The 21145-nt window shown below is 47.1% G+C and overlaps 1 protein-coding gene across 3 annotated transcripts in view; it reads left to right on the top strand.

Moving 5' to 3' along the window:
- The first annotated feature begins 1278 nt into the window (after positions 1-1278).
- The window catches only part of drk (growth factor receptor-bound protein 2 drk), a 45393-nt gene continuing 25526 nt past the window's right edge, over positions 1279-21145 (top strand). Inside the window, exons 1-5 of one of the 3 annotated variants that reach the window (XM_089587906.1) lie at positions 1279-1774; positions 9844-9941; positions 15196-15343; positions 19442-19579; positions 20514-20627. In XM_089587906.1, the coding sequence (XP_089444032.1) occupies positions 1697-1774; positions 9844-9941; positions 15196-15343; positions 19442-19579; positions 20514-20627 (576 nt within the window). In that variant the 5' untranslated portion in view covers positions 1279-1696. Of the gene's footprint in view, positions 1775-9843; positions 9942-15195; positions 15344-19441; positions 19580-20513; positions 20637-21145 lie in introns of all 3 variants that reach the window. The other 2 variants (XM_089587905.1, XM_089587907.1) reach the window with 2 other exon arrangements.

The raw sequence follows: 21145 nt of genomic DNA, 5'->3' as shown, positions 1-21145 counted from the left end.
TTTGGAAATCCCCATCGTATGCGGTGACGGCGAACCAAAACCGAAAGACTTCGCAGCAATGGTACCCGTGGCGCCATCTCGCAACCATCGGAGAAACGAGCTCTCCACCGGGGAGCGCGGTGGGGAGAGTTGGACTTCAGTTCTTTCCTTCCTCCATGTTAGACTCGCATAGCCATGTCACGGCCATGGCCTTCTCTTGATCGCTGTACGCTCGCATTTTCGGTGATGTCTTGTGCTGCTTCGCAGCAGAGAGCGCCAAGCAAAGATAATTTGCTCACCAACTTAGCACAGCTGGGTTTCTCTGGTGGGTGCGAGATGGCGCCACGGGTACCATTGCTGCGATGTCTTTCAGTTTTGGTATAGTGTACTAGAATATTCTAGTACACTATAGTTTTAGATCGTCGTCGCCACATACGATGGGGATTTCCAAATAATTCTGACTGAATAAGGCAAGTACCCCACCTAAATGTAGTATAAAACAAAACTGACCACCAAATGCAACCTCTATGCGAAATTTGAGCCCGAACAAACGCGCGGTTAAGCCGAGAGAATTTTTTTTCGATTTTCTCTGATTTACGCAACACGCGATAGTGTAGCCAGTGTAGGTAAAAAAAAAATGGTCCTTCTACTATGTAAAGTATAAATTTATGCATAGAATTTATGTAAAGGACCATAGAATTAATATATCTATAGTGAACTAGATAGATAAGGACTGACTGGGAGAGCGAAAACGAGGAAGAGCGGCTTCACGAGCATTTGGCTTGCGAAGTCTGGCCGCTTGGCGTCGCGCGCCCTCCTTGTTTTTTTTATTCCTCCATAGCAGACACACGAACAGCGTTTTTAGCTGAAGTGCAGCGCCGCCAGCTTTTCCTGTAGGTAAGAAACTCTATGCTTCTAGAAGACACTGTACCACTTTAAAATCCTTCTAAAACACTGTAGTTAAAACAAAAAAACATGAGAAAGTAAATATTTTTAATGTAAAATTGTGGTGCTTAGTAAAAAGTTATGTTTTTGCAAGGTAAAAGCTTTTTTTTATGTTTTGCAGGTCTTCATTTTTGTGTTTCGCGCGTGTACGTCTAAATGCATCCGCTCCGTCAAATAGCACGTCACATACTGCTCGTATTTTATAACAAAACAACAGAAAACTTGCACAAACTTGATTCCAGAAAAATTTAGTGAGCTGCTTAATCTGCACTGTGGGATGAAAAGCCATGTTTCGTTCAAAAAACTGACTCTAACCATGCCAGTTCAAGCGGCGTGTGACTCAGACCTACTTTAATCGCGAGATGGACGTGTCCGTCCGCGCGCGATCCCTGCGCTGCACGGTGGCTGCTTGTCGAGCTCGCTTGCTGCTGTTCGGTTCTTCCTCGAAATGAAAAGTGTGCGCTGATCGGGGGAGTGCGTAGTGCGGCGTTGTTTTTCTCCTCGTCGATTAGCAGCAGCTCGGATTACGCTTCTCGGATCCTCGGCGCGGCGTCCTCTATCATCGTGCTCGCGCGCGTGCGTTTTGTGTGTCGCGAGTGTGGTTGCGAGCCTAAAAGCGCACAACCATCCACCGCCGACGGCTGTGATTTCGCTGTGGAGTTCCCGTAGGGGAACTGTGCTCCGCTAGGCCTACGACCCTACCAGCCTAGGAAGAACGTTCGCGAACGAGTCGTCTTCCACATCGCGCATCTTCGAGCAAAAAAAGGACAGCATGGAAGCCATCGCTAAGCACGATTTCAACGCGACGGCTGACGACGAGCTGAGTTTCCGCAAGGGACAGGTGCTCAAGGTGAGGAGGTGCTGCTCGAGGCTGCAGGCACGGCTGGCCGTGTTTTGATTGTTGTGTTGTGTGCAGCCGAGCGCGTTGTCTCACTTATGTGCTGGTGCGCGCTTGTTGATGGGCCTCCCCGAGTTCTCGCTGTCGCCGATATGCCATGTCGATGGCCGTCTCCATCTGCGCCCCTCCCTTGTCCCTTTGCTTTATTTCTATTTCTTTCGCCGCACTGCCTCTGACGTGAATGGCTTTCTATCGCAGCGATAACTGGGCCGACAACGCGAGAAGTCGGTCGCTGGCTCTTCGGCGGGTGTGGGGCTGGTGAAGATGGGTGTCGTCCTGTCCCTCTGTCGCCGGAAAAACAGCAAAAAAAGTGTAACCATAGAAATGCAATGCGAAAGGCAGCTCCTTTGCTCGCCTCTTGAATTCCCCCGCCGTGTGTCTGCGCCGTCGGTTTGATTTATTCGCTGCTCTTCTTCGGCGGCGGCGTTTGTGGGCTCTCGCGACAGGTCTCTTTTTGGGCGGGATTGCTGGGGAGGAGGGGAATACGAATCTTCCTCCTCTGGGCAACCAACGAGTTTTTAGGGTCCGCTGCTAGACTAGAGGTGGAAGGGGGAGGCATCTCGTCTGGGCACCGCGTCTTGTAATAATCGCGGGTGGGAAGAGGAGGGCGAAAAAAAGAACGGAAACAAGTCCGCGACCATTTTTTTTTTTTTTGCTCCTGCTGCCGTTTTGTTTTGACGACAGTGCAGCGCGTCGTCGTCGGTTGCGCAGCTCTGCGTCGTGGCGGCAGTAGTGATTTCTCGCGGGCCTTCCCAGGCGCCCAACAAGTGTTCCTTCTTGTCGCTCGCCTACGACACGCACGATGGTGCTCCAGTCGGGTAGAAGTAACCAAGCGAAGGTTATCTGATAGGTGGCTAGAATCAAGACAATTCACGAGTCACGCCTAGGTGGCTTGAACCACCACCTGATATAAAGGGTTCAGCTTTACCCGTCGATCCTGTTGGCCATCAGCTGACATTAGGTCTTTAAAACTGCGGATTATAGAAGAGCATTTGTCGCGAATGCGCGCCACGTTCCTTTCTGCGCGTCTGCTCATTGTGACCCGCAAGTGGCCGTTATTTAACCGGGCGCGATTTCAGTCGAGATGCCGGCACGGAAGCCAAGAGGAAGAAAAAAAAAAGAACTTGTTTCGTCCGCTCCTCGACCCTGCCGTCCTCGAGGGGAACACGAGTAGTTTCGGGAAATCGGCTTCGTCGTTCGAGGCATGGCAGCGGCGTCGTTCTATCTTCGCCCCCTTCTCCAGGCTAGTTTTACCAGAAACGGCTGGGCTACCTCTCGTCGTACTGTTGCTGGCCGCGCCGTCGAGTGTCTACCTTCGGCTGCGCCGCCCTGCATGTTTCTGCTTTTTTTTTGTTGTTGCGTTTTGGGAGGCAGCGCAATTTGCATATCTTTCTCTCGCTCTCGACGCACTCCCCGTCGTTTTCTTCGTGCCGCATTCCAGTGGCGCGCCGCACGGGCGAAGTCCTTTTCCCCCAAGCGGCGGGCAGCCTTGCCTTTGATCAAACCAGTCGGGCCGTTCTGGTTCAGAAGTTAGCAGACTCACGCGCCGCATAGGAGGAGAAAGAATCAGATTATTGACACTTTGCTTTGTAGCGGTCGCGTCTGCTAGTCTGTATATCCACGTACAGATGTCGCGGCAATTCGTGAGCCCAAATTTCTGGCATCATTCAGCATGCTGGTTTTCGAAGTGCGATCAGGCCTGTAGGAGTCGTCTGCATCGCGAGCGCGGCGAGAGCGGGAAGCCATTGTCGCGGGACCACCCACCGGTTGCAGATCAAGCGCGACCTGAATCATAGCCAGTGACGGTGGCATATTGATTGGCCTTCTTGCCGGCGCACGCGAGGGTTTTTCCTCGTGTATAGACGGCGCAGGCCGCCGAAGCCTTGGGGGCGCGTCTTTTCTTAGCGCCGTTCGTTTGCGGCCGCAGCAGCCTATTTTGTCTGGATGTTCTTCTTTCCATTTTCGAGCAAGCGGCCGTCTAAAAATAATTCGCCGGCCGAGTCTCACGCACCGGGTTAGCAGGCCGTCTGTGCAGTCAGGCCGCCACCCAAGCCGTAACCTGGGTCCCAGACGTGTTCTCTCCTGTCCGCAGGGGCCGCCTTTTATATCGCTTCACGGAGTTGCCGTCCGGGCTCGTTAATCTGTTCATGTGGATTTTCCTGCTCTAATTCGAGGGCATTCATTATGCATATTTTGTATTTGTTGCTTACTGTGCATTCATTTAAAATAGGGAAGTTCTTGGTCTGCGTCTGTACTTGTAGCTCCAGTTTGAAAGGTTGACCTGCATTCAGCCACACGAGCACTCGTGTGTCTGTTGTTTCGTCATGTGTCCGTGTTTCTTACGAGCTGGTTTTTTCCTTTTAAAAGAGAAAGGTGGAAGGGCAGCAGGGGGGCTACAGAATGACAACAAAATGAATTAAGCAGAGGTCCACTCCTTAGGGCAAGTGCATCAAAGCCAAGCTGCAAAGCAGTGCCAGATCAAGGCTGAATGGTGGACCTGTTGGTATGGCATGTTGAAGATTTTTGCCAGCCAAGAAAACACAACACAGGACAAGGGCTGGACTGACAACTGAAATTTTTGTTGAACACGGACTGCTCAGTAACAGCCACACATGCACCAAGCCAGGGCAGGTAACCTACACAAAGTCAGCCAAAAAATCGAATTCTTTAGATGTGAACGCTAGAGATAGGGAATCGATAAAAGCATCACCATGTTCTGCTGTCTGGAAGGCGGCCTCGGAAGATTTCACGTGCCTTTCTTGTTTTTTTCATGGCCTAGAATAGAAACATTTCGTGGGACACTTGCTACAATGCCATGCAAGGTTGCCGGCCTCTCCAGTGCAAATTTTTGTTAGGTGCTTATGCAAACATTCTTTCACACAGTCACCCGTCTTATGTAAAATTTTCGGCAGGTCAGCGGAATCTTAGAAATAATTAGTTCCGCATGTTGCAGATATATTTCTGTGTTTCGTAGTGCAGCAGTTGTTCCTTCTGCCAGGTTAGTTTGTGCGCAAAGACCTGGAAGTTTTGCTGGAGCAGAAAAAATGACGTAATGCCTTGGTGCTTGGCGACTTTTTCAACAGCGATGCTGTTTAAGCCGTAGGTTTTTCCGTTAGTCGTGCACAGTGGTGGCTGTGTTCGCAGTAATGAGGTAACCCAAGGCGCCCCTTTTGGAGCGGATGACAACTAATACAAAAAACACAGATGCCCTCGGGGGCGTTGCATATGTGGTATAATGAAAGGAGCTGCGCTCCGGCACCCTATGGCAGAGTGACTGCGTCCCCGACAATGATAGATGGGGCCGCGGAAAGAGAATCTTTCTTCTCCCGAAGAAGAGGAAGCGCGGTGCGAAAGCCGACGTACCGCTGCTCGAAAACGATGAGATGACTTCGATCCAATCCCGAATATCGTGCTGCTGAAAGATTTGAGTTCCGAATCTGCGTTGCCCAGCGAAGCATGTGCGCAGCCTTGTGTGTCGACATCGGGATGTCATCGAGTTGAAGGAGATTCGAATTCCGAGCGAAGCGTTCGTACGTACTGATGACTGAGTGCTTATTGATCTTGAGGAGGGGGTACTATAGGTGACAAGTGATGGAAATGACGAGTATAATAATGGTTGACTTAGTGAAGCCAAACTCAAACAGCATTGCTGTGTCATCAGTCTTACATGGGAGTGTAACCTGCCCTACATTTTCTTTATATATATTTTGTGCAAATGCGGCACAACTTGGATGTTCTTACTGTTGTCATTAGTGTTTTCTTTCTTGACATTGCCATTCATCGCTTTTAATGCTGACTCAGCTAGCATTGTTGTCATTCTTGATGGAAAGCCCACATGAGACAAGCATTTGGCCTGCATTGTGACAGTGTGGCAGCAACTTTTTTGGCAGCATTTTGGAAACGGGCCTTGGAAATACCCCCCTCTTGACTGGTTAAAATCGTAGGGTCAGAGTCCTTTAAAAGTTCCATGTGAAGAGATCCGGCACACATGGTCTTCTCCTGAAAGCAACGCAAGAAACAGAATGAAGAGTGAGGCGACTCACTTGCGTGTTCACCCTAAGAGTGGTCTTGCATCGCCCACAGTGCAGTGCGTCATTCTGAAATCAGGCTTGAATGCATAGAGCAGGTTTTGAATCCGTGCTGGGCAGCTCGCAATGAGCAGTTGTGCTTTCAGTCGCGTCTTCGCTGCACATAGCACTCAGTGACTTGCAACCCATGATTTGCAGATGGGGCTTACAGCACAAAACAGTGCTTAGGTATGGAAGAGAGTTCCCGTTTGACTGTGCATGTCAGGGTTGCTGTGCTCATCATGTCGCTCTAGTATTGGGGATCAAATTGAGCTCAACTGAACATGGCCTGATAAGCGTACGAAACTGTTGTGAAAGGTTTTATGAAAGACCAGCCATATGAATTGCCTATGAGTTGCAATGAAGTGGCAAAGGTCAGACAGATACAAGGACAGGGAAGGATTGACCTACACTAAGCTCTAGGCAGCCAATGTGTAGCATATTTACAGCTGTATACCATTTGTTATACACGGTACTTTGGCCCCTGAAGGTGTAGTACTTGCATTGACAGGGAGAGAGAGAGAGAGAGAGAGAGACTTAAAGGTGCAGTGAAGTGGAATCTGAACTTGTCTTTTTGCCGCGGGAACTCGATCTACACGTTCCGAGCATTCTTAGAAACTGCGACTTATTGCCCCGTGTGGCTGATTTCCTTAAATTAAATCGAATTAACGTCCGGCTCCTGCCTTTATTTTTTGAATTCTCCCCGTACGGTGGGCGGAGTCGACCAACGCGTGGAGTGCCTTTTAGCCAGCGCCGTGGAGGCTTTGATTTCGCTTTATTTTGTTTTTTAGGTTTTCGTGAATAGTTTCATTCGCAGATAATATAGCTGCAAAATAAGCCCGCAGAAATAAAAATACGCACGGACTATTTGTTACTACGGATTACTACGTATTACTCCGCCGATGGCAGAGCGGCAAGCCGCCACGGGACTGGGTGAAAGGCACTCCACGCGTTGGTCGACTCCGCCCACCGTACGGGGGAGAATTAAAAAAAAAAGGCGGGAGTGGACGTTAATTTGATTTAATTAGGGAAATCAGCCACACAGGGCAATAAATCGAAGTTTCTAAGAATGCTCGGAACGTGTAGGTCGAGTTCCCGCGGCAAAAAGACAAGTTCAGATTCCTCTTCACTGCAACTTTAATGAATAAAGCAGAGGTCTGCCTGGTTATTACCCTAGCATGCTACTCCAGGTACTTGCACTGTTCAGTTCATGAAATCCCTGTTGTTTGTTGCAGCAGTGACAGGTTTAGCATGCCTACTACTGTATCCACTGTCCTGAACCCCTTCTCGCTAGCTGCAAACCGCAAGAGTACCAATGCTTGTCTAGAGCGCTCTGTTGTGCATTTATGACAGTTGCCGCAGCCTGATGCAGCTCCTAAAGACATGGGTAGTTAGCAGGATCCATGTGAACTTAAAAGCTTGGTAATGTCCAGTTTCCTAAAGGTAGTTAGCAGGATCCATGTGAACTTAAAAGATTGGTAATGTCCAGTTTCGAGTCCACTGACTTACGCAAGTGTACTCTGGTGATCTTGAACCGTGGAACCTAGCCAGTATATGTTTTCTGCTGGAAACACCTTTGCTTGTAAACGAACCACACGCGGAGCTGCCAACTTTCAAACATGGTGGTTCTTTTTTTGCATCGTGAAACAGCACACACGAAAAGAGGAGTGGGACAAACAAGAGCGCATTTAAAGAACTGGAGCCATGAATGCTTTTGCAGATGCAGGTTTTTGGCCATAGCTAACGACCGTGGATTCCAAGTAATATTTAAGCAGCTCTAGGAGAGAATCCACAGATAGAGCACAGGCGGTCTGAAAGCTGATCCACTCCATACTCTTTTTTTTTTTTTTTTTCCTGTGCGCACTGTTTCACGATACAACATTGCCAACTGGCCCACTGCCCTTATGTTACTGAGCTTCATTTGCTTTTGCTGGTAACATTTTTTTTGCACTTTAATCATGGAATTCGATTTTTTTTTTCTTTCTTTGATTGGAAGATAGTTATGTTTTGAATCATCTGTGGTTATATCAAATGGTCGGCTTGGTTTTTCTTCCAGTTGCATTTCGTTGATTTTTTACGGTCACTTGGGCCGTTTAAGTCGTGAAGCTTTGTGTACATCTTATTCCAGCATTACTTATAAGCTGTTTTCAGTGAATAGAAGATTTTTTTTTATTAATATCCATGGTTGGCTTTACCTACTGTTTGATGAAAAAAAAAAAGTGAACAGTGGCGAGGATTTGTAATTCAGCTTAGCGGAAAGTGCCTGCATTGCTTGGCCTCGTAGTTTGATGCCTTTCTTGGCGTCAGAGCATGTGCGTAACCTTTTTTGTATTTGAATAGGTTTTAGGCGCAAAAAACAGACGAGACACATAGGAAGGTAACAGGACGAAGCACCAACTTCCAACTGATTTTATTGCATGCATGAAACGTACTTATAAAGCTTGTCGTCACATGCGCAGGAGAGTCACTCAAAGTTCAAGAACGACATGATAAGTCGCGCTCCTGGAATTTCTTTTCACAGTTATACAATACAACTGAAGTGTCGCTTACGCTCAAGTCGCCTTTCTTTTTGATAAAAATACACTTCTATCAACTCCCTAGCCGTAGTGTCATTGCTTTTGCCCAGAGTGCGCAGTGCGCACATCACAATTGTGGGACGGGCACTTACTAATGTGCTTAGTTAGATGTGTTCCTTCTTTTTTCTGCTCTACGTTTCTCTCATGTTCCCTCGTTCGCTCATTCAGGCACCGGCCTGTCTGACCTATGTAGGAGTGCCCGCAAGACAGGGGAATTTCGTATACAACCCATTCTGGGCAAAAGCAATGACACTACGGCTAGGGAATTGATAGAAGCGTTTTTTGTCAAAAAGAAAGGCGACATGTGCGTAAGCGACACATCAGTTGTATTGTTTATAGGGGTGTGTGAAATCAAGTTTTCCGAAAACGAATTGAATACGAATACTTGGTTCCGACTATCGAATGGAATATCGAATAATCAAGGACAGACGCATTTAACCACTACAAAACATTTATTTCAGCACCCAAGAACATTACAGCTCAACTATCGATGATTAAATGAACACCAGAGGTGTCTGTGGCTGCACAAAAAGTACCGAAGTCTCGAACATTATTCTTAGAAGAGTGGGAATATCAGAGAGGATGGCTAGTACACAGCATTGATCAAGGCTAGCTTGCCATCAGCACAAAAGCGCGTTGCTGGGATGAACATAAAGGTTGTTGTGAAGGAAAACCGGCTGCTCCACATGGTCAGGCAGAAGTAGTTCCCTTCTAGCTGAAACGGCTCCTCCAGCCACAGAAAATGCCCTCTCACTTCGCACTGACCTGACACATATTGCGAGGTACTTCGTGCACAGCTCTGACTATACCAGCTTCGCAGGTATAGCCACAAAAAAGCTCACCAGCGCAGTCAGCTACGGCACTTGAAGGAAGGAAGAATTTTCCTTCTTCCATGCGCATTGCTCTGGGCGCTGCCATGTTATGTATCTGTCGAAAGGGCTTGCGGACCGAAATGAACGCCGGTGCTCACAATGAATATTCGGCTAGATACGAATATTCGCATCAGGTCGAATATTTGAAACAACACGAATACTTGGATTTCGAATCGAATACGAATACTAAAAATATAATATTCAAAATATAGTCGAAAATTTTGAATATTCGCACACCCCTGATTGTTTAACTGTGAAAAGAAATTCCTGGAGCGCGCCTTATCATGTCGTTCCTGAGCTTTAGGTGACCCTCCTGCACATGTGACGACTAGCTATATAAGTACGTTTCATGCATGCAATAAAATCAGTTGGAAGTTGGCGCTTCGTCCTGTTACCTACCTATGTGTCTCGTCTGTTTTTTGCGACTAAAACCTATTCAAATACAAACCGAAACCAACTATCCCAACAGCAAGTTCTCTTAGACTGCGTAACCTTTGCCTGTGCAGGTGCTAAACATGGAAGATGACATGAACTGGTACCGGGCTGAACTCGACTCTAAGGAGGGTCTCATCCCTAGCAACTACATCGAGATGAAGAAACACGAGTGAGTATTGTCTGTGCCCTCAGGGCATGATGCTTTTGTTGCAGCTAATGAGCCTACCCTTATATCTCTAGGCATTTGCCTCTAATGAGCGGTGTAAGGGATGCTGCAAGGGTGCTCTAGTAGCTCTGAGGCTGTCTTCAGTGAACAGGGCCATCGTGAAAGACAGTGCATAGCTTTCACAGAACTGTTCTGAAAGGATCTGGTAGTTTCATTCTTCACTTCATCTTGGAGTACACTACAACTGTACATTGTCAGATTGATGCTGACCAATGTTGGGTGTGAATGTAGCCAGTACGCTTAAAGGTGCACTGAAGAGGAATCTGAACTCGTCTTTTTGCCGCGGGAACTCAATCTACACGTTCCGAGCATTCTTAGAAACATCGACTTATTGCCCTGTGTGGCCGATTTCCATAATTAAATCGAATTAACGTCCGGCTCCCGTCTTTTTTTTTTAAATTCTGCCTCGTACGGTGGGCGGAGTCGACCAACGCGGGGAGTGCCTTTCACCCAGTCCCGTGGCGGCTTGCCGCTCTGCCATCGGCGGAGTAATACGTAGTAGTCCGTAGAAGCAAATAGTCCGCGCATATTTTTATTTCTGAGGGCTTATTTTGCGGTTATATTATCTACAAATGAAACTATTTATTCACGGAAACCTAAAAAACAAAATGAAGCGAAAGCAAAGCCTCCACGGAGCTGGCTGAAGGGCACTCCACGCGTTGGTCGACTCCGCCCACCGTACGAGGCAGAATTAAAAAAAAAAGGCGGGAGCCGGACGTTAATTGTATTTAATTACGGAAATCGGCCCCAGAGGGCAATAAGTCGCAGTTGCTAAGATTGCTGGGAACGTTTAGATCGAGTTCCCGCGGCAAAAAGACGAGTTCAGATTCCTCTTCAGTGCACCTTTAACAGAGTAGATTTTTTGGGCCAGTTGGTGCTCAATAACTAGAAGACGCAGTTTGAACGAAGACTTTTCTTTTTGCGTTCAAACCACATGCATGTTTAGATGCGCACTGAAGTCAGTCCCATAAAACTGTGTGTTGCAAAATGTGGTGCTATCTTATGTTTAATTAGGAGCATAGTTGTTGGTTAAACAGACGCTTTTAGATATATGGCACTTGTAGTCTATTGGTTAAATGTGCACTCTGTCAGGCGTTAAACAGCTTTGCTGGAGCAGTTGAGTTTAACACATGTAGAGGTGGTGTTTAATTAGAGTTCTTTAAGGGGAGTAGGACATGAGTGTAAGAAAATGTTGGTATATTCTTGTAGATCTTTCCCAGTGATGGCAGTAACGAGGGACAGTACCGCCAGTCTTACTTTTATTGAATGCTTCTTTGAGACCACCTTAAAGGTGCACTAAAGAGGAATCTGGACTCGTCTTTTTACCGCGGGAACTCGATGTACATGTTTGGAGCATTCTTAGAAACCTGAAATTATTGCCCTGTGTGCCGATTTCCCTAATTCAAATCGGATTAAACTTCCCGACTCCCGCTTTTTTTTTTTTTTTTGAGCTTGCCGCAGACGATAGGGGCCAACCGACCTTTCAGCCAGTCCCGTGGCGGCTTGCCGCTCTGCCATCGGCGTAAACAGAGTCCACGCGTATTTTTATTTCAGTGGGCCTAATTTGCAGCTCTGTAGTTTCTGACTGAGTCTATTTATTCATGGACACCTAAGAAAATAAAATAAAAGCGAAAGCAACGCCGCTATGGGACTGGCTAACAGGTTGGTTGACTCCTCCTACTGTCTGCAGCAAGTTCAAAAAAGGCAGGAGCCACGACGTTTTATCCGATTTAAATTAGGGAAATCAGCCGCACAATTCGAAGTTTCTAAGAATGCTCGGAATGTGTAGATTAAGTTCCCGCGTAAAAGACGAGTTCAGATTCCTCTTTAGTGCACCTTTAATAATTCTTTCAAGTAATAAAACCAGCGCATCTCTTGTCTTACTCATTACTGCCGCGAGGGTGACTTGTGGAATGTCAGGATCAGCAGATGGTGTCTGCTGTGGAAAAGCGTAAAAAAATTGCACTTTAAATTCTTGCTTCATGTTTCTCAGCTGGATATGTGCTTATCCGCTGTAGGTAAAACGGGTTTAAAGGAGCTTCTCTGTGTTTTGCTGGCTGTTTTGTGCCTTTGGGGTTGAAAAAAGTGATTGCAAACTGCAGCGCGAATCATTTTTTAAACTTGCGGTTAGGTACTTGACACAAGGGTGTTAGAACAGTGTTTGAAAATGGAGCACCAAAGGCTTGTGGCAAACTGCATCACGGAGCTTCACTAATACTCGTGCCACATGCGCACAAGAAATGGCAGTAAATGCTTAAGGCCTTAAGTTTGTTAACGTCATTATTTTCGGAGTTTAGTGCTACACGTCCACATTTAATGCCATTATCAAAAGTGACGATGACGATAACGCTTGTAAGGTAGTCAAAAGTTTTATCTGAATATAAACATTCCTAATGAGCACAATATATCGGGAATGTTGTTCAAATGTAATGTAAAAACGCTTTTCCAGGAAATGCGGCTGTTCCTGCTTTACAAGTGGATAAAGTAGCCATAAACTCGCATGTCAGCACATAATTCGAGAGTACCTGTCAATAAGGCTGTTTAAAGTGTCGCTCTTCGCATCAAAAATGCGGTATAGATGCCTCATTTGACTGAAAGTTAAGAATTAACCATTTCTTACTGGTTAGGAAGTTGTTACTAACAAAGGTGCATGCTTTTCTGTGTGTGGAATGGGAACGAGAGTACACATTGCACGTGCGAATGAGATGTGGCGGACTCAGTAGGTCGCAAATGGCAGTAAGGCTAATGCCATTAAATTTATACGTGAGGCGCCACACGAATGCCATTAAAACTTAAGGCAGTAAGCACTTAATGGCATTAAATCTGTCCGTGTGGCACGGGTATAAGCTAGTAGAATATGGTGGCTATTTGTGAGCACTAAATACTTACGACGCAGTTTCACTCATGCATACAGATTGCATGAGAACTTGCTAAAGGACGTGCGTAGTGAAGTACAATTCTCTAATGTTTGCGAGCTCAGTGTCTATTAGAGGAGAAGTAAAAAATGTTGACCAACTGTTGAAATGCTCTTTTGCACTGCCCTTTCAGTTTTCGTGGGTGTGAAAATTTTCTCATGATAATTAGCAGAGCACGTTGTAAAGCAAGCGTTGTTTTGCCATCAGTCATTGTTCTGTAAATGTGTGCGCAGATAAGATTCTGAGTTGGATGGCGCAAGCTGGCTGTTGCATGTGTGTGCTGTCGGAATGAAACTGTGAAAAGGAGTGCATGGCCTGAGCCAGTAGTGCTGGAAATATTTCAGGTGTGAGTGAATGTGAGCTTTGTCAGCCAACCATCCACACTGCACAATGTGCTACTGAGTATTCCCTTAAGGAAAGTCCACTGTTTGGCAACTTGACAGGCCTCGGTATTGGGAAGCTGTACCTCGGCCATTTGTAGATGCTTCCGTGAATACCACATTTAGGTAATATCTCTTGCTCATGCTGCTCTGGCATCTTTCAGCTTAATTGCCGAAGGTTTCCAGCTCATCATAATCTTGTTGCCATTAAATGAATTTTTGGTCTTAAAAGGACAGTGAGGAGAGCTCTATTGATATTTTTTTTCATAGCAAAATACAATAGTTCGGCATTTCATGGCTTTGTTGCCACTTGGCCAGCAGCGAAAGATGCATTTATTTCTAAGAAATTTGGATTCGAAGTTGAAAAAGTTTTTCCCGCCGCTGATTCAAACTTGGGACTCTCTTTTGACGACACAGGACTAAGTGACATGAAACATGATGTACACATGCCGTAACGCAGACTCCATGATTTCTGGCGGCTAGCGGTGTGTCCTAGCAGCAGCCGAAATGAAAGCTACCGCCGGCCGCACGTTGAAGGCATCTATCGGCTATTGTGGCCGTCACTACCGTCGCTTCGTTTACGTTTGCAAAGGCATTTTGCCAGCGTTACGATGGATCCCGTTCTCGAAGTTGTCAATGAAGTTCTCGCAAATAGACACCTTTAGCATATCGTGTACCTTGTTATCGTTAGCGGAGTACCGGGAGGCCGCCTACCGCCGGTGAGCAGGTGCTGATTGGTCCTGATGCTGCAGGCGCGCGCATAGCTGCCGGGTACGTGGCGCCATCTGGCGACGTCAAGGAGATTTGCGCATGCATTGGCACGGCCTCCTTGATCATCCCGCCGCGCGCTTGATATAGGCAGCCGTGGCATTGGCTGCGCACGGGCTCCCGGAACTCAGGTACCCGTAACGGGAACATGGCACACGGTATGCTGAAAGTGTCTAATAACTCCGGCCTGCACTTCAGCGACCTCAGGCCCACAGAGCGTCAAGTAGTTGGAAGTTGACTGGCACAGCCGGGAACGTTTCACCGGGCAAGAGTACGAAGACTCAAGGGGCTCTTTACACGGCAAACTGCCTTGTACGATCACCGAAAATTGTGCCATCATAGTTTTTCATCGACCGTGGCGATCATCTGACCAACCTTAACAGGCTCCTTCAAAAGTTAACTAGCATTTGGAGCTGCACTTGGAGTTCCTCTGCTGTTCCGCGCTTGTAAATCGAGGCGCGTCAAAAATGAAACCATGCAGGCATGCAGAGCGCATAGACGTGAAGCGCCATGATATACCGAAACTCATCTGGCCGCCTGTGACGTCGCTAAGTATTGATTTTCTTCGCTCACAACATTCAGGTTGTCTTTTGTCGGTCTTCCTTGTGTGATAAAAGCGCACTATTGGTTTCAAAACAAGACTTACTTCAGTATTCAACCACGCAACCTTCATTTGGCAGCCTTAGTGATTCGTGGCTTCTTGCATCCCAGTGTTGCTAGAACCAGCCATGTTTTGTCCTATGACGTCATCACGCTTGTACTTGCGAGTTTGGCGTGTGGCGGTGATACCTGTATTTTGGTTCTTGCTCTTTTCTACATTACGAGAGCTTTGTTATCAGTATGCGTGGCATTTTTGTAATCAGGAGCGGGTAATTTATCGATACAAGCCAACTTCAATTTCTTCTCAGTGTCCCTTTAACATTATGGCAAGGTGGGAAAGATGGCTGCAGTCTAACAGCACAGAAGATAAGAGTGAAGGAAGGACACGAGATAAGCACTCACAGCTATTATTAAATACACAATCATGCAGAATAGCTTTTCCCTGGATGTTACCACGAAGCAGCTGGCTTTTATTTTATAATGGTCTGTAAGGTTATATCGTAGAACACCCCATCTCTGTCCTCCCCTGTGCAGTTGGTACTACGGCCGCATCACGCGAGCGGATGCAGAGAAGCTTCTGTCCAACAAGCACGAGGGCGCCTTTCTCATCCGAGTGAGCGAAAGTTCCCCGGGTGACTTCTCCCTCTCGGTACGCTGTGGTGACGGCGTCCAGCATTTCAAGGTGAGCCCCTCTTTCTCTCTTTTTTGTGTTGTGCTTTGTGTACACATTGGCTATGTCCTTGCCCGAGAAAGCACCTCACCGTCATTTAGAACTAGGCTGCGTGGAACTCTGCTGAATTGGACGAGGCTGGGATTTGACTTTCAGTAAAAGCATTTAGAGGCATGACAGTTGCAATGTTTGATATTCATGTCCTGTCATGTGCCCCCCCCCCCCCCCCCCCCCCTCCACATACATCACTGAGGTCTGCAAGGGTTCACTGAATCGGGTGTCTTTGCAACAACACTGCTCAAGTGTGGAATGCAGTACACTGCCAGTAATACCCGTGCCACACGCTCACAAGAAATGGCAGTAAATGCTTAAGGCCTTAAGTTTGTTAATGCCATTATTTTCGGAGTTGGTGCTACACGTCCACATTTAATGCCATTATCGAAAGTGACGATGACGGATAACGCTTGCAAGGTAGTCAGAAGTTTCATCTGAATATAAACATTGCTAATGAGCACAATATATGGGGAATGTTGTTCAGATGTAATATAAAAACGATTTTCCAGAAAATATGGCTGTTCCAGGTTTACAAGTCGAAAAAGTAGCCATAAACTCGCATGTCAGCACCCAAGTCAAGAGTACCTGTCAATAAGGCTGGTTAAAATGGCGCTGTTCGCATCGAAAATGCGGTATAGATGCCTCATCTGATTGAAAGTTAAGAATTAACTATTTTCTACTGGTTAGGAAGTTGTTACAAACAAATCTGCATGCTTTTCTGCACGTGCAATGGGAACGAGAGTACGCATTGCACGGGCGAATGAGTTGCGGCAAACTCAGTAGGTCGCGAATGGCAGTGAGGCTAATGCCATTAAATTTATGCGTGTGGCACTACACGAATGCCATTAAAACTTAAGGCAGTAAGCACTTAATGGCATTAAATCTGTCCGTGTGGCACGGGTATAACTCTGGATTGTTCATTTGGCAGCGCTTAGCAAACAGACGTGCTTGTAAAATACCTACATGGCAGCACTTTGTTACTGAGAGTTGTGGGCGAAGCAGGACAGTATTTCAGGGCATGGTTTCAACACCTCTGGTGTTCACTTCGTGAGAAAAAAAGATTGCGCCATTGAGGAAAGATGGCCACAGGTTACCACGCATTACGGACAACTCTAAGCATGACCAAGCTTGAGTGCACTCTGTGCAAGATTTCCCGTTGGCCGTCCTCAGCGGTCAGTTCGTTAGACATCCGTTGCCGGATCTTGGATATTCGCATATAAGCTGTAGGCATGCTTTTTGCACCCCTGTGAGCAGTAAAATGGAGAAACAGTGTAATGTATAGCAGGCATATCTTACAGCACGGGACTGGGTTGCAGTTGAAGAGTTATTAAATCTAACTGTTTAAATATGACACGAATGCGCCTGTTGCAGGTAACTACTGTCTAAAAAGAAAAGACAAAGCAGCAGACATCAGTCTTGTGAAGCCCTTGCTTAAATGCCTTAGAAAACATGTAGAACAAATTAAAAGGGTTCTTCTAATTATCAAGTCACTGAACAAGCATTCTACTCACCTGCACATAACACAAGTGTTTGTATGGCATGCCTTTTTCTGCAGCCGTTCATTTGAGAATGGCAATTTTTTAGAGCGTAGCTCTTTGGCGCTCGTTTCACGGTGGCGATGGCCGCCAGTCCAGTGGATGCCTTAGTCGCGCTTTATGCTGGGAAACCAATGGAGCGGGAGCTTGGACAGCAAAGGAAAGGAGCATAACTGCCCTCTTTGGGCAGTGGACACCTCAGTCGTGCTTTAAGCTGCGTGGCGGTAGTGACAGATGTGCGCTGCATGCGCTGACATTGACAAGGTTGTGCCAGAAATGCGACGCTGAAGCCACAGGCTGTCGGTGTTCGTTGTGTTCATTGGCGTTGGCGTTTTACACCATGATCACTTTAAAGGGGCCCAGAACCACAATCTTAGTTGACTGTTTTGCCTGTTTATTGCATACAGTGAGTTATAATGGTGCTATTAGCGTCGGTAATACCGCGTATATTCCGTTTTTAATATTTTAATGTCCTCCCAAAAACAACTTCATGGCTCTGATGGTGTCGCCACACAGTGGCGGGTTTTTAGCAGCGGATATGACATCACCTGGCGCGAGCTTGATGATCGGACAAACAGTAAATATACTGCAAATTGTGTGAATAAATAGGGACACATTTTGTCACCTGTCTGCGTTTTATATTAGATCAACAAAAACAACTTGTTTGTCTTAGATAAGAGCCCTGCAAAGCAAGTAAAATAAAAATACACCACCAGGGGCGCTCTGGCATGGAAACGACGCTGCCAGTCTCAGCAAGAACGAGTTACAGAGAGCAGGCAACCATGGAGTGCAAACTTCCGCGACGTGCTCTGGCTGGCTGTTTTGATTGGTTGCGCCAGGTGCCGTCATTGGGAGAGCGAAATAGGAGTGGGAAGTCCCGCCAAAATCGAGTTGAGGGCAGCGTTTTGTTTGCTTGTATTTTGAAATTTCTTCACTGAATAACTCCCGTTCCTGTGCATCGATTCCTGTAATTCTTTTTAAGTCAGCATCTGTGTGACATGAAGAACCCACCTGAGGTATAGCCAGTATGCCCCCAAGCAGTGTTTCGCAGCCCCTTTAAGGAAAGGAAGTGCACATAACTGGCTGCCTGGGACAGTGGACGACTGAACCGCGCTCATAATTAGGTGGGGTCGTGAGAGAGAGATGTGGGCTTGCATGGTGAGCGAACTCTCATGTTCAGCCATTGACTGCCACCTGCCAGGGTGGGTGCACTGCCTATCCGGTGCGCAGCCTATCCATTCAACGTTGCAGACGTCAAACGCTTATGATGCGCCATAGCTTTTCCTCTCTAACGAGGTTCAATAGCAGTTGAACCGCAGCAAATTTTGTGTTTCGCCTCCATCGAAGCGCTGCCACCGCGGTCAGGTTTGAACCCGGGTACTCGGATTGGTGGTGGCGGATATCGATATGTGCACCGCCCGAGCCGAAACGCATAGCCGCCATCAGACTGAATCACTTAGCATTTTAGTAGCAGCCAGAATTAACTACCACCACAAAATAATGCGACTAGGAAGAAAACAAAACTATCTCGTTCCTTGCTTTTTTTCCTTGCAGCTAAAGATATATTGATGCTGCATCGCCAGCATTTGTGCTTCACTTGTGTAATTAGACTATAAATTTATATTAAGAAAGGATAGGAGACTAGTAAGGAATAAAAACTCGAGGTTCTAGAATTGCATCAGGGTATCACGGGCAGTTGCACTTAGGATGCGAATAGTGAAAACGGCGCATCGTTGCTTCGCATATATGCACTTATATTATTCAGTGACTCTTACCACCAAGCATAGCAGCAGGAGAAAGAGTACACGAGTTCCTTATAGTCTGTATCTGGCTGTATTTGGTGCAGTTTTGCATTTTGCTCGGTGCGCAAGGTTTCGACGAATACGAAGCACCTTGGTAAGCTGCATACACGTACCCCACAATTTTGGGGCACTGCGAGGTTGTTGACGGTAAGATACAGTCCTCGCGCATCAATATGTATAGCATAGTAAATCTTCAGACTGACTGCGCATTTTCCATAAAACCTTTCTCAGTGAGATGAGCAGCTAATCATAATTACCTGTACTCGGCGTCAAATGTTTGGCCATGGTCATGTTCCTAAAAGTGCAACTCCTGAAAAATTCAGAGCCAAACGTACTTAGGCCGTCACTCAGCCGACATTTTGATGTACAGTTCTCTTAATCTGCGTCATACGCATGTTCGTGAAAAGCCTCATCTATCGGTAGAACAGAGTCCGCACAGCGAGCAAATGATGCTCTCGCAAACTGGCGATCAAGGCCCGCACTCAGCGTAGCGCTACCTCGAGATTCTTGAGGAAATCCTCAGTTTTCCTCTGCGGTTGGTTTGTGAAATGCAAGACGAGCCTGCGTATGTGAGTCTTGGGGGAACAAAATGGTGCTGTTACCAGGTGTTCCTGCAGCAATAACATTGTTTGTGCCGGGAAGGGGTCTCTGGTTAGTTGCTTAATCATGAACCAACTAGCCCAGCACAGAGCGCTGTCTGATCAGAGTGGTGGATGCAGGTGCTGCGGGACACAATGGGCAAGTTCTTCCTGTGGGTGGTGAAGTTCGCCTCGCTGAATGAGCTGGTTGAGTACCACCGTTCAGCCTCCGTCAGCCGCTCCCAGGACATCAAGCTTCGTGACATGCACCCCGAAGAGGTATTGACTTGGCTCACTGGCTTTTGTTTTTAAATGCCCTTGCTCTTCTGTAGCATTTTAAGCGAGTAATTTCATTATCTGAGAGCAGCTTGGGTTCTTTTGTTGCTGCATTTTTAAGATTTGGTTAAGATTTGATGGGCAAGCCAATTCGCAGTTTACATGTGTGGTCTCTTTTAAGCTGTGCACCTCACAGCCCTGTTCCTCCCTCAGAAACTGACTCTTGTACAGTGTGTTCCCAACTGGATTCTTGCTTTTTTTGTTGTTTTGTTGCTGCATAATTTTTCTGGTGACAGCTGAAGTCTCTGGCGTGGGATGTGTCATGAATACCTTTGCCTGACTGTCATAATTTTTGGCGCTGTTTACGCCATGTCCTCCCCAGGCTGTTGTTGTTAGTGGCCGTTCACTTATAAAGGTAAGGATAAGGTAGCCGTGGCATCTGCCATTGAAACCTGAAGCGCCTGAGCTGTGGCTAGCGTGAGAAAAAAGTACAGGGTGGAATAATACATTATGTTCAAATACAGACTATGGAAATACCCCAAGTTTCTCCCGTTGCTTTTTTGTGTGCACGGAATGTGTCTGAGGCTTGCTAGAAGGGAAGAAACACTGGGCACTAGCCCTTTGGGGACGATGGACACAACACGGTTAGCAGTGTTCCAAGGCAGTCACAGCTGGGTTGTGATAGTAGCCTTTGCAGTGTTGCTTTCTGAAGCTCGTGTGTGGAAACACTGGAAAGCATGGCCCACAAGCAGGTTTTGGTTGGGGCATTTGGAAATGCACGCAGCAAAAAGTGGACGAGGGGTGTCCACAGCTTATCGGCACCCGCGGTGCTGATGCCACGTACGTACATGATGTCTTCATACGACATATCAGTTCTTGGCAGCATCGGTGGGCTCTGACCAAATGCAACCTAACGTGGGGCACCACATGCACACAGGAAGGTCCCCAGGGCGTCCAACAACCGCAGCCAAGGCGTTTACTGACACCGGTCAGGACACCAGCGGGAAACGTTGAACCAGCTCATAACGGAGCCAGTGGACGAGATGGGAAGGCACAGCAGGTATTTCGACGCTTCGCCAGCCAACTGTTGCTTGCTTTGCCACTTCACTGCAGCAAGGTGGAACTGGGTCATGTCTGCAAGACTGTCTCTCGTGCCATGGACGGTGTGCTGCGACGCTTGCTTCGTGTTGTGGCTGTTTGGTTGCGTGCATCGTCGCTTTCCCGTTCTCTCTCACTGCTTCACTCCTGGCTTCGTCTGGCAAGAGGATCACTCGGGCAGAGTTTAGCAAGGCTTCGGTTGTGCTCTAGTCAAAGGCAGGAGTACATTGCATAGCGCCCTGAGACGACGGTTTCCTGTTCTGTGTTCCTTCATTCAGAAGTGACCAGCGGGTCAGTGACACATTCACTAGAAATGCATCTTGCTCAGGTTTTCACAGGAGGAGATAATACAAGTGGGCCTGATGGTGAGGAATCGGCCGTTCTTCCATGCAGTTCGACTACTGCCTGTTTGGGGCAGCTGCATAAGAGACGTGTCCCTTGTGTCATCCCAACTGCAACTGTAGAGGTGAC

Source organism: Amblyomma mixtum, chromosome 4 (assembly GCF_055824585.1).
Source record: "Amblyomma mixtum isolate Tamu chromosome 4, ASM5582458v1, whole genome shotgun sequence".
In the NCBI taxonomy this organism is placed as follows: Eukaryota; Metazoa; Arthropoda; class Arachnida; order Ixodida; family Ixodidae; genus Amblyomma; species Amblyomma mixtum.
Note: the sequence above shows the minus strand (reverse complement) of the source record. Positions and strands in the feature narration are given on the sequence as shown.